The 15,090-nt window shown below is 44.7% G+C and overlaps 1 protein-coding gene across 4 annotated transcripts in view; it reads right to left on the reverse strand.

Moving 5' to 3' along the window:
- Window positions 1-343: 343 nt before the first annotated feature.
- SGK1 (serum/glucocorticoid regulated kinase 1) overlaps window positions 344-15,090 on the reverse strand; it is a 111,136-nt gene continuing 96,389 nt past the window's right edge. The window contains exons 1-12 of one of the 4 annotated variants that reach the window (XM_043457226.1): window positions 8,396-9,221; window positions 5,546-5,621; window positions 5,030-5,105; window positions 4,513-4,617; window positions 4,326-4,409; window positions 4,093-4,224; window positions 3,719-3,831; window positions 3,257-3,380; window positions 2,719-2,814; window positions 2,101-2,256; window positions 1,909-1,998; window positions 344-1,521 (exon numbers count right to left, since the gene is read on the reverse strand). In XM_043457226.1, the coding sequence (XP_043313161.1) occupies window positions 1,354-1,521; window positions 1,909-1,998; window positions 2,101-2,256; window positions 2,719-2,814; window positions 3,257-3,380; window positions 3,719-3,831; window positions 4,093-4,224; window positions 4,326-4,409; window positions 4,513-4,617; window positions 5,030-5,105; window positions 5,546-5,621; window positions 8,396-8,429 (1,254 nt within the window). In that variant the 5' untranslated portion in view covers window positions 8,430-9,221 and the 3' untranslated portion in view covers window positions 344-1,353. Of the gene's footprint in view, window positions 1,522-1,908; window positions 1,999-2,100; window positions 2,257-2,718; window positions 2,815-3,256; window positions 3,381-3,718; window positions 3,832-4,092; window positions 4,225-4,325; window positions 4,410-4,512; window positions 4,618-5,029; window positions 5,106-5,545; window positions 5,622-5,765; window positions 5,925-6,662; window positions 7,103-8,395; window positions 9,222-15,090 lie in introns of those variants that run through there. The other 3 variants (XM_043457224.1, XM_043457225.1, XM_043457223.1) reach the window with 3 other exon arrangements.

The raw sequence follows: 15,090 nt of genomic DNA on the forward strand, positions 1-15,090 counted from the left end.
ACTCACATCATAAAATGTTGGTAAAGCCCCCAGATAGAAATTGGCTTTAGGGAATTCCCTGGTGGTCCAGTGGTTAGGACTCAAGAGCTTCCACTGCCAGGGGCACGGGTCTGATCCCTAGTTGGGGAACTAAGATTCTGCAAACCACAGTGTGGCCTGAAAAAAAAAAAATAAGACTTTAAGACTGCCCTATTCTCTTCTGAAGTCAGAAGCTGATGCTTCTGGAGGAAGCAAGCCACTGTTAATCACAGCAGCATTTCCCTGGTTTTCTATTTTAAGTGGATCTACTATTGTTCCCTTAACTGAAATATACAAAATAACACACATGATACATTTCTGTAAATATTTTTCAAGGTTTTATTGCAAACCAAAGTTGGTTTATCACACACAAAAAGGTGTGTGGTAGGGAGGGGAGAAAGAATTGTACATATTATAACCATGTTAATTACAGTACATTAAAATGGTGGTTTACATTACAAATAAGCCTGTAAGTTTAAATATACTAGTGTTATAACCCAATGTACAGACTTTCTTTATACAATACATACAATTATCAGGAATGCAAAAAAAAAAAAAAACAAACACAACATAAATAATGCCCATTTTATAGGTGACATTTTAAACAATGAAAACACCAGGCTCTGACTGACAACTGGGGCATTGGTCCATAAAAACCCTTTCTAAAAATAGAAATATTTGTAGCAGCAATGCTTTCTTTAAGCATCTGGATACAAGTCATTGCAAGACCATTTTCAATAAATTTTAGTTATTAAGTATATCTTACAAAAAAAAAAAAGTCTACACATAAATTTATCTTCCAAATATGGAAGAAACAAACAATGTCCCACGTTGTAGTGTTCTGCAAGTGTCACATTGATGCTTATAACTGAGTCCTTCTGTGAGCAAGCATACCACACTCATACGGCGGATCACACAGGAGTCCACAAGGAGAAACAGAGAACGAAAACACTCGGCAACAGGAAAAGCTTTGGAGCTAACACGATCTCATCAGAAAAGGCACATTTCATAAGATTCGTTATCGTGGCCCAGACAGACCTCCAGAAGCTCCTTCTCAGAACAGCCAGTGAGGCCACTGCATCTGTCTCGGGCGGCCCTCTACTGCTCATTTCAGAGATAGCACCACATTGGAAGGAAGAATAAAGAGGAGAATCTCACAAGCTCACTGAGGAGGATGCGCTCTTCGAAAAGCTTCCAGCAAACCGTGTGCAATAAGACTGCCAAGATGTGCAAGCTTCCAGGGATGTGCAAATTCTCTTTTAAGATGTCCTGTCAGCTGGCAGCTCTGCCAAACGGTTAACTAAGAAAATCCTTTGCAGCCAACCCTAAGACCGTTCAGAGGAAAGAGTCCGTGGGAGGTGCATAGGAAAAGCCCAGAAAGGCCTCAGCCGCTTCCTTGACGCTGGCCGTGAGGAGGAGGCTGTCCGGGGACCGGCCGATGGAGTTGGGGACCGGCTCCTCGGTGAACTCGGGATCAAAATGCCGCAGGTCGCTGGGTCCGCTCTGTTGCAGGAAGGGGAAAACAAAACAAAACAAAACATGCTCCATGTCAAGAATTCACAGTGCAGATAATAAGGCAGGGTGATTCTCGTGCAAGCTTTAGGCGCTATATAGAGACCATCACAACCCATTTCAAGCACAAAACCCACAGGCCACATAAAGTGTAAGCTACGAAGGTCATGTTTTCTTTCTGTCTTTCGCTACTTTAATTTATAAATGTGCTGAAAAATTATATGAGCTTCATTGAGATAGAAGTTCTACTTCTTCTGTGGGTAAAATAATGGTTGATGAGTAAAATATCTGCCAATTGATTCCTTGGGGGGCTCCCCAGCCCCACCAATGCCATCAACTCTGACTTTGGGTTTCCATCCATGCCCGAGAGCTACTCACCACATTTGGGTTGAAAGGGGGAGTAATCTTCTTATTAATGAGATCTTCCCAGTTAATTAGGGAGAAGAAGACATGATTCTTAATCTCCATCTGTTGAGAAGGAAACATGAACTTAGATGCCTGAAATTCAAGAAGGGCAGTGAGGTCTAGTGCTCTACCCAGACAGCCCAGGAGGACAGGAAAATGACTCACAAAGTCATCCTTGGCGCCCAGCCTCTTTGTCCTGTCCTTCTGCAGGAGCCCTTCTAGGACGTGTCTTGCAGAGTTTGTAATATTTGGCTTCAACTGGAGGGGCTTGTTCAGAATGTTGTCGTACATCTCAGCTGTGTTTCGGCTATAAAAGGGAGGCTGAAAGAAGGGGGAGGATCACTTACTAGTCAGCTGGAAGTCCTGGAGAGCATTCATTACCAATAAAGACTCAGACCGGAATGCATGAAACTGGATTTGACAAAGTCTATCACTTGAGAGGTTTTCTTTGCCCTGGATTTTTCAGTGGCTATATTTTGCCACTCTGATGGGGGGCGGGGTAGATGCTAATAAGCCATGCTTTTCACTCTCAAATATGTGAAGTGTGGTCAAACCTAGTCAAGTGTGAACTTACAAAAGAAAAACCCACTAGGGTAAGGGTTTATCCTAAGACACCTATAATTTAGCCAATACGCCCCGTCACATCAGCATCTGTTAAGCTTACTGATAAAGGGCAAGACATGAGGATCAAGTCTGCAAAGGGGTTTGTGTGCCCAGATGAGTATGGAGGGAGAAATGTATCCACCCAGGGCAATATTCTCTGATTCTCAATGGGCTACTCACCAGGCCATACAGCATCTCGTATAAGACGGCCCCCAGGCACCACCAGTCCACCGTTCTATCATAGGGCTGCTTGTGAAGCACCTCAGGCGCCAGATACTGAAAGACCAGGAAAAGAGAGCTTAGAGCCCCCGAAACCAGGCACCGCCAAGACCAGGGGTGCGCCTTCAAAGGGCCGAGACACACTGGGTCTACTTGGAGGATGTATTTCTCTAGACTACTTCCTGATAAAATTGATGCCTTTGAGGCTGACTGTCCACTTATATGTCCTGATATTTAGAAAGCTAGTGGGTACCCCTCAGCTGTCTTGAGAATTTAGAAACCTTCTATGATCATGGATAATCTTATCAACAGCTCATTTTTATTAAAGCAACATGAGGCTTTGGAATTTCTCGTGCCTCCAAGAGTAAATGCATTTTACTCGCACTGAACTGGACTAGAACACTTCTAAGAATACTCTTTCAGTAGTTAAAGGCACTAGTGCAATGACCTCTTCCTGGAGGAGTGGGAAGACCAGGCACCAAATCAAGAGTGTGCCTACCTCGGGCGTGCCGCAGAAGGTGGAAGTCGTGCCATTGTGTTCAATGTTCTCCTTGCAGAGTCCAAAGTCAGTAAGGACAATGTGTCCTTGTGAATCTAGCAAAATATTCTCTGGTTTTAAGTCTCTGTTTTAAAAAAAAAGTAGTCACATAAATTAATTTCACAGCATGAGTAATTCTCTGTAAAGATCATTGCTAGGGCTGTTATAGAAGCACTTTATATTCACTGTAGTTGTATTAGTAAATCTAAAAGGGAGTCCTTGTTCTGTTAATCTATTCTGAATTAGGCACAATCCGTATTGGCTAGTTGCCTAGTGGAAGGGAGTCAAGACCAGTCACATGCTGGAGATCTGGTTTTAGGTGAACAAGTTATGCCTAAACACAAATTATTTTAAGGTGCTGTCAAAGCCTGGGCTATGGTCCCCTTTACACCAGAAGGGCACCTTAAGAGCTCTTCAACTCACCTATAAACGATGTTCAGAGAGTGCAGGTAACCCAAGGCACTGGCTATTTCAGCAGCATAGAATCGAGCCCGTGGTTCCAGGAAGCATCGCTCCCTCTGGAGATGGTAGAACAACTGCAGAAGACAGAACAGAGTTAGCCCGGGTTGCCAAGCCAGAGGACAATGCATTGAACCAGGCTTGACATATACATAACTAAAGAAGACAATGGCAGGAAGCAGCCGTAAATAGTCCATTAACTATCTGAATGCCGGCAGGTTAAGGGAAATGCTAATGCTGTTAACTTTCCTCCTAACTATCTTTTACAAACTTGCCTCTCAAATTAAATGAAGCGGGCCACGCACAGACACCCATCGGTTCCCACCCCCTCTGCTCACCTCTCCACCGTTAATGTAGTCCAGGACGAAGTACAGTTTGTCGGCCGTCTGGAAGGAGAAGTGAAGGCCCACCAGAAAAGGGTGTTTCACGTTCTTCAGGAGAACATTCCGCTCCGACATAATATGCTTTTCCTAGAAAAAGGACAATGAAGATTCGGTGGCAAATTTCAACTTGGCACCAAGATCCCAGTGTAATGTTAAATGACCGTCTTATCTCCAAGCCCAGGTCATACCTCCTTCTTTTTCAGGATTGCCTTCTTTTGTAAAACTTTAACTGCATAGAATACTTCTTCTGCTTTGTGTCTTGCCAGGAGAACCTGAAATTTAAATTAGAAATCATTTTCCTGTTCACATCCAGGGAAAATGTAAAATTAGCATATGAAACACTATAAACAACAAGAGCTTCAGACGTGAAATTACCTTTCCAAAACTGCCTTTTCCAATTACTTTCAAGAAGTGAAAGTCAGACGGTTTAGCATGAGGATTGGATGACGGGCCCAGGTTGATTTGCTGAGAGGGACTTGGCTGGAAAATAAAAGATTTTCCTTTAATCTTTTCCTTGCTTCAAAGGAAGATTGTGATAGTAAAGTACAGGCAATGTAAGAGATGGGATATCTGCAAATGACTAGGCAGGTCCCCAGACATCTATAAACACATTTCAAAATACCTTTTGTCCATACATGTGCATATTGCAAAACAGAGTATGGAAGTTGTACACAATCATGCTGTTCTTAAGCAGATAACACTTTTATGAAATACGCCTTTCAAAATGCTCCACTGATTCATACTTAAGTGCTTATGTCAGTTGTCTGCTATGAACTAACAAGGCATTCCTGCCTTGATACTAACTAAAATGCTATTTAAATTCATCCACGTAGGGATACTGACTCATTTTTAAGATCCCTCCATTGATGTTTCACGAATAGAGAACACTTACTGGAGGAGAAGGGTTGGCATTCATAAGCTCAGGCTCCTGAGGTGGGGAGATTTTCAAAATGGACTGAACTTCAGGACTGCAAAGAGGAAAGGAACAATTTAGAACATACTAACTCGCCACAAGGGGGCAGACAACACCAACAGTGAATTTCTGGCTCAACTTCTCCGGAGGATTCAGTGTTTAAAAACCCGAATCAATTACTGTTAAAGAAACTAATAGCTAAAATAATAAACCCACTAAAACACAGAAATGGGGGTTGTTCTTCAAGGAGAGAGGAGGTGAATGGGGAAAACATGAAAATGTTATCTTGCATCTCTAGCGCAAGCCAAATCAGCAAATTAATTTTAATGTTTTAAATGTCTTCAATAATTAGAATTTAAAGAGAAAAGGGATCCCCACCCGTGGGAAGTCTTTGGCTTCCTGATCAATATATTAATGGGAAGTGTATCTTTACTACTGGTAAATGGAAACTTCACTACTTATTTATATTTCCCCCAATTCCCCCCCGAAACTTACTGTTTGCATGCATAGGAGTTATTGGCAATCTTCTGAATAAAGTCATTCAGGCCCATCCTTCTCTGTTTCATGAAAGCTGTGAATTAGAGAGGAGAAACGTTTAGACAAAGGCTTTGTAAATCCAACGCCACACACACTAATCTGATCCTGGGCATTCAAAAACTTCCACTTCGCGTAACCTAGAAATAACCTAGAAGTTCAGTCGTATCCCTACACTCACCGATGAGAATTGCTACCATGCCTCTCATTCTGGAGTAAGTGAGGGTGTCTCTAGCAGCCTCGGTTTTCACCGTCATCGCCAGAGAGAGCACGGGGACTCCTTACAAAAGGGAGACCGGCTCAGCCAACGCTGCGCTCAGGCCCCGTCTCCAGCCTTATAAGCGTTGTGCCGCCGCGGGGGCGGGACCCACGCGACAAAGAGTCAGCGCCGCAGTCCGGCCCCGCCCTCGGCCCCGCCCCCAGATTCTGCGCGGCCTGACTGGCGGCAAAGGGGCCGGCGGCGGGCCGTTCCGCCCCCGAGGAGAGGGCCAGCCGCGAGCAGGGGTTGGGGGGCTCGGGGACCGCCCCGGGAGGGCCCGGCCCGGGACTGTTATCCGCCTCCCTCTGCTCCCGGGCCGGAGACTGGGAAAACCGCAGGCGGAGGGGGTGGGAGGGAGGGAGCAGCCGGGGTAATTTTCCACCTTTCTCATTTATTCCGCCTTGAGAGGAAATCAGAGTCGCGGCAGATCAGGAAATCAGAGCGGTTTCTGCCCGGTGCGCGGCGATCGGGGTGGCTCTGCGCCCGCTCTGGTTTCTCAAACCCTAAGTTCGGATACACCCCCTGCCCCGGCGCCGACTCTGATCCTCTCCCGTAATTCACAAGGCAGTCTCCCGAGCCCTCGCCGGGCGTGCAGCGCACCATCAATAGTTATCTCAGGCGCAGGGCGGCAGCGCCGGGGGAGGGCGGCCCCGCACGCTCTTATCTTTGGGGTCAGCGTGGTCCCCTGGCTCCCGCCGCCCTCCTTCCCCGGTCCCATCCCCAGTGCAGCCCCAGATACCCAGCCCCTCTTTCCCGATCCGAGCAACTAGTGGAGGAGTGCGCAAGGCAAGTCCCCCGCGTGGCGGCAGCCGCGCTTACCCAGTCCGGTCAGCAGGAAGGACTCGCTCCTTTTCTGCGCCTCGGCCCTCTTTTTGTGGCGGGGCCGGAGCAGGGACTCGAGCCGGGCCCTGGTCAGCGCGCCCTGCATCTCCCCCATGGGCAGCGGCGGCCGGGCGCGCAGCGGGCTGGGGCGACAGGAGAACACTGACGTTTCCTTGAAGGAGCCGCCGTGACTCAGGCCGGGCAAGATTTCCTGCCCCGCGTCCCAAAACAAACAAATGGCCCTTGTGCACCGCCGAGCCGCTTCCGAAAACGCCTTTTTTGTGCTTTTGGCCCAAGCCAAGCAAGGCTGAAAAATCCCAGAACTTGGAAGAGGAGGAAGGAAGGAAAGAAAGAGGGAAGGGGGAGGGAGAGAGGTCAGGAATGTGGGGGGGAGGGGGCGGAAATAAAATTCGTCTCTGCACTAAGGGGGAAAAAAATCTGCATTTCACTTTTTTTTTTTCCTAATGTAATCTTTGGGAACATTCTGTCCTTTCCGCATGTAATTTTTCCCCTTGCATTTTTAATCCCCCCCATGGCAAGAACACGTGAGGAGGTGGCAACTTAGGGGACCGACCTGCCGTGACCCCGGGTTGGTGCGGAGCCGGCACCGCGGGGTTCTCCCGCTCCCCGAACTCCGCTAGGTCGCACCCCATGGTCTTCGGTTGTACGCGTCTTCCCTAGCCCTCCTCCGGTTTAATTCAAGGCCAGACCCTGGAGTTTTACCACCTTGCTCTTTCTCTCGAGTCCCTGGTAACTGTGACTCCCGAAAGATTAGTCGGGCGCCTCCTCCGCTCCAGAAAGCAACGGAGGGAGGGGAGCGCTGCACAACCGCCGTGCGGTGCCTTCCAGTAACCCCGCCGCTCCGAGATGCCTGGGAGCTGCAGCTTGACCGCCGGTGCGAGGACTCGCGCCAGCGCCGGCAGGAAAGCCAGGAGCTCGGCGACTGGGCCAGGAACGGGAGGGGGCTGCAAGCTACTAAGTTCGCAGGGTCGGGCGCCTGTCTGCGGCGGCTGCCCTGCCATGACCCCTTACTTGCCAACGGCCTTGCCATTTTAAAAGTTGCCTACTGGATCTGACACACTCCGAAAATACCAGCTGTCACACCAAGAATAGCCTGTGAAGGGGTGTTTCTTTAGTCTTGGGCAGGAATTTGTTTTGCAGGCACAACCACCTCGTTTGCCTGAATGTGATCTGTAGCCTCAACTGCTTCTTGGTTAAGTTACAACAGACCCAAACTGGCAGAAGAGAACAACACATCCTGGAGACTGGCCGGGAGATTTTGCTCAGCACCCACTCTTTATTTTTTTAAGCACCCACTCTTTAAAAAGCACTTACCTACTGCCTGAAAGGGACACTTCCAACCCAAAGCAAGGTTTTTAGAAAACTCCAAATCACAGAAACTGGCCCATTTCTGCTTCCCCGTCCATAGATTCATCATATAACATGACTCTATGATTGCCCATGCCCCCATATCCCATGCTCCACCTCAACAAGTCTAGCCTGGGGCCTGCTCCCAGGAGGTTCCTTCCCCTTTTGAGAAAGTCAAAATTTTGAAGAATGCCCAGAAACACCAAACTGCACCAAAGTTTCTGCCAGTTTGTTTTTTAAACATTAAGAAACCTCCAGAGACTTACTTCCTGTGCCCACACCATGCCAAGTAACCCCAAATCCTCTGCAACATCTTTGTTCTACCCATTCCATCCAAATGATAGTAATAAAAGCAGACAAACCTTTCAAAGGGGATTTTATAGCTTCCTCTTTCATTCCTCAGGTTGCCTAGGATATGAAGATTGGGGATTCCTTTCTGGAGGCTGGAGGTAGAGCTTAGTTATGGCTAGAGTAGCCTCCCTGCTATATGCCTGATAAGACTGGAAGCTGGGATGACAAGGAAGCATGACTCGGAGGCGACTGTCCCAGCTTCGCTATGAACCCACTTTATATAAAGGCAATTTCCATACAGGAAGGGAACAAGCTGCAAAGTTCATCACTGGGCCACTTTATTCCCTTCATTGCAACATCACCCAGAAAATTATAGTCATCAGTGTCCTGGGTTTATTACACCCCCAGCAAGACACACAAGAAATGTAACCTGACTGATTATCATCACAAATCAGTGCAGAAAAAATTCAAAACACATGCACAGGGTTCATTTTCTCTCAAAGACGCTCTTTCCCGCATTCCAGGAGGAACGAGGAATTTAAGTCAGAGGCCTCTAAGTGGAATAGAGAAGAGGCACAACCATATGATTTGTGGTTGGAACCGAAAGGCATCCTCTGATGTGCTCACCCCTCCCCCTCCCCTAATGTACAGCCTTTGGAGACAGACGGTCTGCTAAACTTATCATTTAACGGGGAGAATCAAGTTGTTGAGACTGGCTTTTCTTCCAACCGGATACCTGATGGGTGGAGCAGGCGCCCCCTGTTCTGTCCCAGCAACCTAGTAAGACTTCCGAACAGGAAAGTGACACACGGCGGCGGGTGGACGGGGGTAGGGGGGAGGTAGGCGGGGAAACTGTGTGACGCGCGCCTAACTCTGCACGGGCTTTAGGTTGTCCTGTGGCCACTGTTCCGACGCTGCATCTGTTCTTCCTTCCCGTCGCCAGCCTCCTTCTTTGGTTCAGATAGTGCTCCCACCGGGAGGAATCCGGCCCCTCGCCTCCCACTCCGCGGAGGTGCAGTGGCCGGAGTTGCGTCACCAGAATCTGTCCTTAAATACAGTCTAGAGGGCGCTCGCGTTCTCCAGGAAAAAAACTCCCGAAGGCGCGTTTCCCCCACTTCTCTCCTGGGGCTTAATCAGTTCCAGGTAATTCCTCTACAACACCTCACGCAAAGAAAAATATATAGACGGCTTGATATGAGATACGCTAATCACCTCCCCACTCCCCCAAGCCAATCGTCTCCTTTATTCCTCATACTGGGGAAACTGCAATCAAAACTCCCTAATGGGAATTATTCACTGAAACAAAACATTTCTCAATATATGTGTATCTTAATACGAAAATTATTTTAGCTTTTCTTCTTAGTAATTAAGTAAAATTTTCCTGATTGATGAACTACAAATACTGCGGCCTGAGAGCTTTACTGAGATATGATTCTTTCTGTTTAATTTAAAGGCCCAGAAAACAGATTCTTGGTATTTCTCAACATATGAGAGAAAGTATTTTGAAACATAAAAAGACTTAACTTTTTTTTTTAACTGTTAAAGTGTTTTAATGTCAATATAAAATAAAATCAGGGTTTCACTAGCAAATTTCAGAACATGGACATTGATTTCTAAAATGATTTATCTTCTTTTCAGAAGTCTAAATATGAAAACATATAAATCTTAGGGGTTTAAAAAGATATGGCATTTTTCCCCATTTTAATACAATTTACAAACATGCAAAATAATCAAGCTCCCCTCTTGAGTTACTTCTTTAATAATGTATTGTGTGTGTTAGTCTTCAATCCTTCATTCCTAGATACAATATCTTCCATACAGCAATATAATTATTTCATATTCTCAAAGTGTCATAAATTCTAGAACAATCCTGTGCACAGTTTAGGTTCCCATATTTATTGGTTTATTGGTTAATGCATAGAAAATCTTTTCCTTGGAATATCATCAAAGAAAGGACATCCAGAAAACATAATTATTACTCCAGAGAGCGACAAAACGGATTAGTTTTTGTTGAAGGTTGTCACCCAGTGCATGTCTTTTTTACTGTATTCATCAGTTAGAAAATGATGATGACAAATGAGCCCGTTCAAGATAGCTATTACTAGCAATAATAGTAATAATGGTTGGATGGCATCACTGACTCAATGGACATGGGTTTGGTGGACTCCAGAAGTTGGTGATGGACACGGAAGCCTGGCGTGCTTCAGTTCATGGGGTCGCAAAGAGTCGGACACGACTGACCGACTGAACTGAACTGAATTACTAGCAATGGTGGTTAAATCAATGTCTATGTATAGAACACAGGTTCTATAGTGATTATTACCTTCCCTATTTGTAATCGCCAAAATTGACATGCATAAAGGTGTTAGGAATGTGATACAGCAGATAACTAAGAGAACACATTATCTAGAATAGTAGTGTTGAGTTATTTAAAACCCACAAAACTACAGGCTTTATTTATGCAGGGCTTATTTTTCCCCCTTAGACAGTGGTTTCGAATAAGCAAGACTATACACTGTAAGATCCTCGGAATAGAGTTCTGTTAAATAATGGACATTTAGCTGTCTAGTCTGCAGACCTTGCTTTGTTTCCTCTAAAAGCATTTGTTATTAAGGATTAAGCAAGTTCTTTTACTTCTGAGTTGGACAGATGATAGGCAGAATTGTGAAGTAACAATGCTTGCTTTGAAGACCAGATTTATCTCCTTCCAGTAGCCTTACTTTGTCACTGACCAAAAGCAGCATACCCTATGGTCCCCCAAACTCTGAAATATTGCCTCCTATCTCCTTCCTGTCAATGCCAACTGCTGCAAAGCCCTGCTCTCAGCTAATCATCACAGGAGATGTTGAACTGATCCATCCTTCATCTCTTCCTTCCTTCCTTCCTCCCCCACTGCCTCCTTCCTTTCCATATATTCATTCCTGCAAGCATTTAGCAAGCATGTATCAAGTAAGTAAAAATACTGGTTTGGCAAAAAAGTTCCTTCAGGTTTTTCCTTACCAGCTTATAGAAAAGTCCAAACGAACTTTTGGCTAACCCAATATTAAGATCAAGGAACATAAATGAGTAATATGGTTATCTAACTTCTAAGCACTCATTCTGAGTGGGGAGACATACACATAAATTATGACATGACATGATGACTATTAAGACAAGAGTCTGAGAAATCTGCCATAGAACAGAATTTTCTACTGGGGAGGGCAGCGGACTCAAAGTTTTTGAGGAAGGTCTCCACAAAGAAGTGATATTTGGCTTGATACTGGAAAGACCAACTAGATACAAAAGAGAGACACCAATCTAGGCAGAGGAATTAGTGAGCACCAAACTTGAAGGTGCTGTGTAGCATCTCTGAATAATTTGGAAATATGGTCCTTAGTCAAACCTTACACACAAGCAAATGAATATGTCCCTTTTGCTGGTACTGCTGAAGTGGGAAAACAGCACTTTCAAGTGAAATAAAAAATATCTTAGCTGCCTCTCCCCTCTTCCTCTCACTGCACCTCCCCCTCTCCAATAATATGGAATTAATAATGTCTCAGAAAACATATTCATTTGAAGGCGTGCTGATTATTAGCCTGAAGAGGCACTTGTCTATCTGATACACCTCTAGGCATGGTGGAACTCATTGATTCATTCATCCACAGATTCTTCTAGAACTATGCATCAGACATCGTGCTAGACGCAGGAGATACAGTACTACACATGATCTCACCTGGTAGGGGCCGGGTGCAGAATTACCTACAAAGGTAGATTGAGCCCTATTGTGAATAGATCTGAAAGCCACTAAGGAAAATCCCTTTTAAGTAGCAAAACATTACAAAGTGTTTTGGAAAGTTAATTCAAACCAAAATGAGATTGGTCACTCAACTATCACTCACTCCTTAAAAGGATATTTGCTTTTTTTTCTACCCCATCTCATTGAAAATGAACAAATTTGCATACGCAAGCATATATAAAGAAATGTTGGAAGTTGGAGTGGGGAAATTTATGTAGTTGGAAGATGGATGAGTGAAAGTTCAGACAAGCATAGTTATAATCTAGCAGGCGTGTGTGCATGCTAAGTCACTTTGTGACCCTATGGACAGCAGCCTGCCAGGCTCTTCTGTACCTTGGATTCTCCAGGAAAGAATACCAGAGTGGATTGCCATGCCCTCCTCCAGGGCATCTTCCCAACTCAGGGATGTAACCTGAGTCTCTTATGTCTCCTGCATCGGCAGGCTCTTTACCACTAGCATCACCTGGTATGGGCCACTTAATCTGCTGGGTCAAGGTCAGAGCAGTTGGATGGGAATTCCTTCAAAGGCTTGAAAAGGGTATCCTCTTTGTTTTTCAAAGTCCTTTGTCCTCCCTTGGTCTCCATGCACACAATGTTCCAGAGTAGGCAGTAAAAAAACTAAATGCCATGATAACAGAATAAATTCTTACCACCAAGTGTTTGAAGTAAAAGCTAAATTTTAAGATGAAAAAAGCAGAGAGCTAAACCAAGCTAAAAAGCTAAACCAAGGGAGTTTTTGCTTGCTCAAGGTGGATGGGAGATAACAGAATGTAAATATAGGTCCATTGAGAGGGGAGAATCAATGAAAGCAGGTCAGAGAAGACAAGCAGCACAAAAGATACATCTTCTAGTTGTTTAGCTTATATCCTTCCGCTACAGAGAGAGGTACAAACTCCAACGGATGGTGGCCTGTTCTTTAATCCTTCAGGCCTCCATGGAGCACCTCTTTTGTGCCAGGCACTGTGCTAAAACCGGGATCTAACAAGAATGCCCAAGATGAGCAGTGTTGCTATACTCAGGGAGGGCAAAGTCTGTATTTAAATTGTTAAATTGAGCAGCACTTTCCCAGAAGCACAAGTATGCTTACATATATTTCTCCTTTTCCTAAGGCCCTGCTATGCCTTAATGCCATTACAATACAAGCTTGGGCATGTTGAATCCTTTCGATTACCCACTTTCTCAAGTGAATGTGCAGGAAGTTTTCTTGCAATTTTCATAGTGTACAATTCTGTGATATCCAGGAAAAGATAAATCAAAAAAGGCGCTTCTGAAGGCCCATGTCATGTGACTTATTTTAATAATGCTCCATACTCAGCTAGTCCTTTGCATGCCTCTCCCCTCCCTCCATTGTCAAGGATTTTGTGCTGTTAGTCATTTAAATCTCAAGGGTCTTATTTAACTCTCAGGTGTCTCTCTGGACTTTGAGTTCCTTGAAGACCAGACAACACAAACAATTCATGTTGCTCCTATGCCTAGCTATCACTGATTAGATCCTTCTTTCCCCTTTCCCTTCCCCTTTCAGATTTGTGCCATCTAGGCTAGCTGTTCTTCTTGCAGACCAAGCTTGTATCTGGCTCAGAGAAACTTCTGCTGTGTCCTTCACCTAGAATGCTTCCCTCCCTGGGTGCTCACGTGACTGGATCCTTCTTGACATTTGTCTCTCAGAGTCAACACCACTTACACGGCATCACTCATGCTGTTTCAGTGATCTGCATATTAGTTTTATTAGCTGACTTTTTGAGCATTTGTTATATATCTCCCCCAACTAAAAATAGTCTCTGTGAGCCACGGATAGTACCTACCTCTTCTGCAGACTATCACTGATTTAAATGTTAATCTCACACAAGAAATACTCTCATAGAAACATCTAGAAGTGTTTGACCACATACCTGGAAACTACGGCCCAGTGAAATTGATACATAAAATTAACTACCAACAACCCAGCCCTTGTCAACTTGGACCCATATTCATCTCCTTAAATCTCACTTAATCTCTATAAAAGGTCATGTTTCTACCTGACATGATGCAACTATCCTGCATACAACCCAAATCCTACTAATCCTTTAATAGAGGATGCAAAGTCCTTGCAAGTTGTTGACTGTTTTTCTTGATCACGAATTGGTCTTATAATCCCATGTCTCCTTCCAAGCAAAATGAGGAACCAGGTGCACTTCTCTTAAATTCTGCACACGGAGAGAATTCTCCCTCACTACTGGCCCCCAGCTATGTCCCAGAAAGGGGGTATCATATTGGAGCTATCCAGTTTTGTGATCAAAACTGAGGACGTGCTGATTCTGCCAGTAACTCTGTGGTGTCTTCCATCACATGAGGGTAGGACACAACTTCATCTCACATCGCGATATGAAAATGCAAGAACCCACAGACTTGATACTAAGCACCTGGATTTTTATTTCCTGAGGTTTCTACATCTCCATTTGCTTTTTCTTAGTGCTTGGTAGATTTGGGTATGTTTCATTATTTTTAAAACATTCCTGCTGACTTTACTATTTGGGTTCTGTTGTTTTGCAGTCCTCCCACTCTCTTTTTAGCTAATAATTTACAATATTCTTTGTAACTTTATGAAAATTGGGCACTGCAACAGTTCATTGAGCAAAAATTCCAAGAAAGATCACTGTGATGCGCTAATTATACTATCTGACATCTACTTAATATAATTTGAAAATATTGAGCAAATGTATGGAAGGCATTGTCTTGACACTGCACAGTTTTTGTGGGACATTCAGAAGGTCACCTAAAGCACATGGTATATTTTACTCAATGGCATCACAACTTGATAATGAGAAGTAGGCAAATACCCCAGGTGTCAGGGTATGACATCTTTAGACCTTCTGATGTCTAAAAAGCCCCAACTTCTTGATCTGCTACTTTGGGAGGTGCCCATTATATCTCTATAATTGGCTGTTCTGAGAATTGCAGAAGTTATGGAAAGAACCCCATTTCCCCACAGCTTTTCTTAAAGTTTTAAAGCTC

This window comes from Cervus canadensis, chromosome 33 (genome assembly GCF_019320065.1).
Source record: "Cervus canadensis isolate Bull #8, Minnesota chromosome 33, ASM1932006v1, whole genome shotgun sequence".
NCBI lineage: Eukaryota > Metazoa > Chordata > Mammalia > Artiodactyla > Cervidae > Cervus > Cervus canadensis.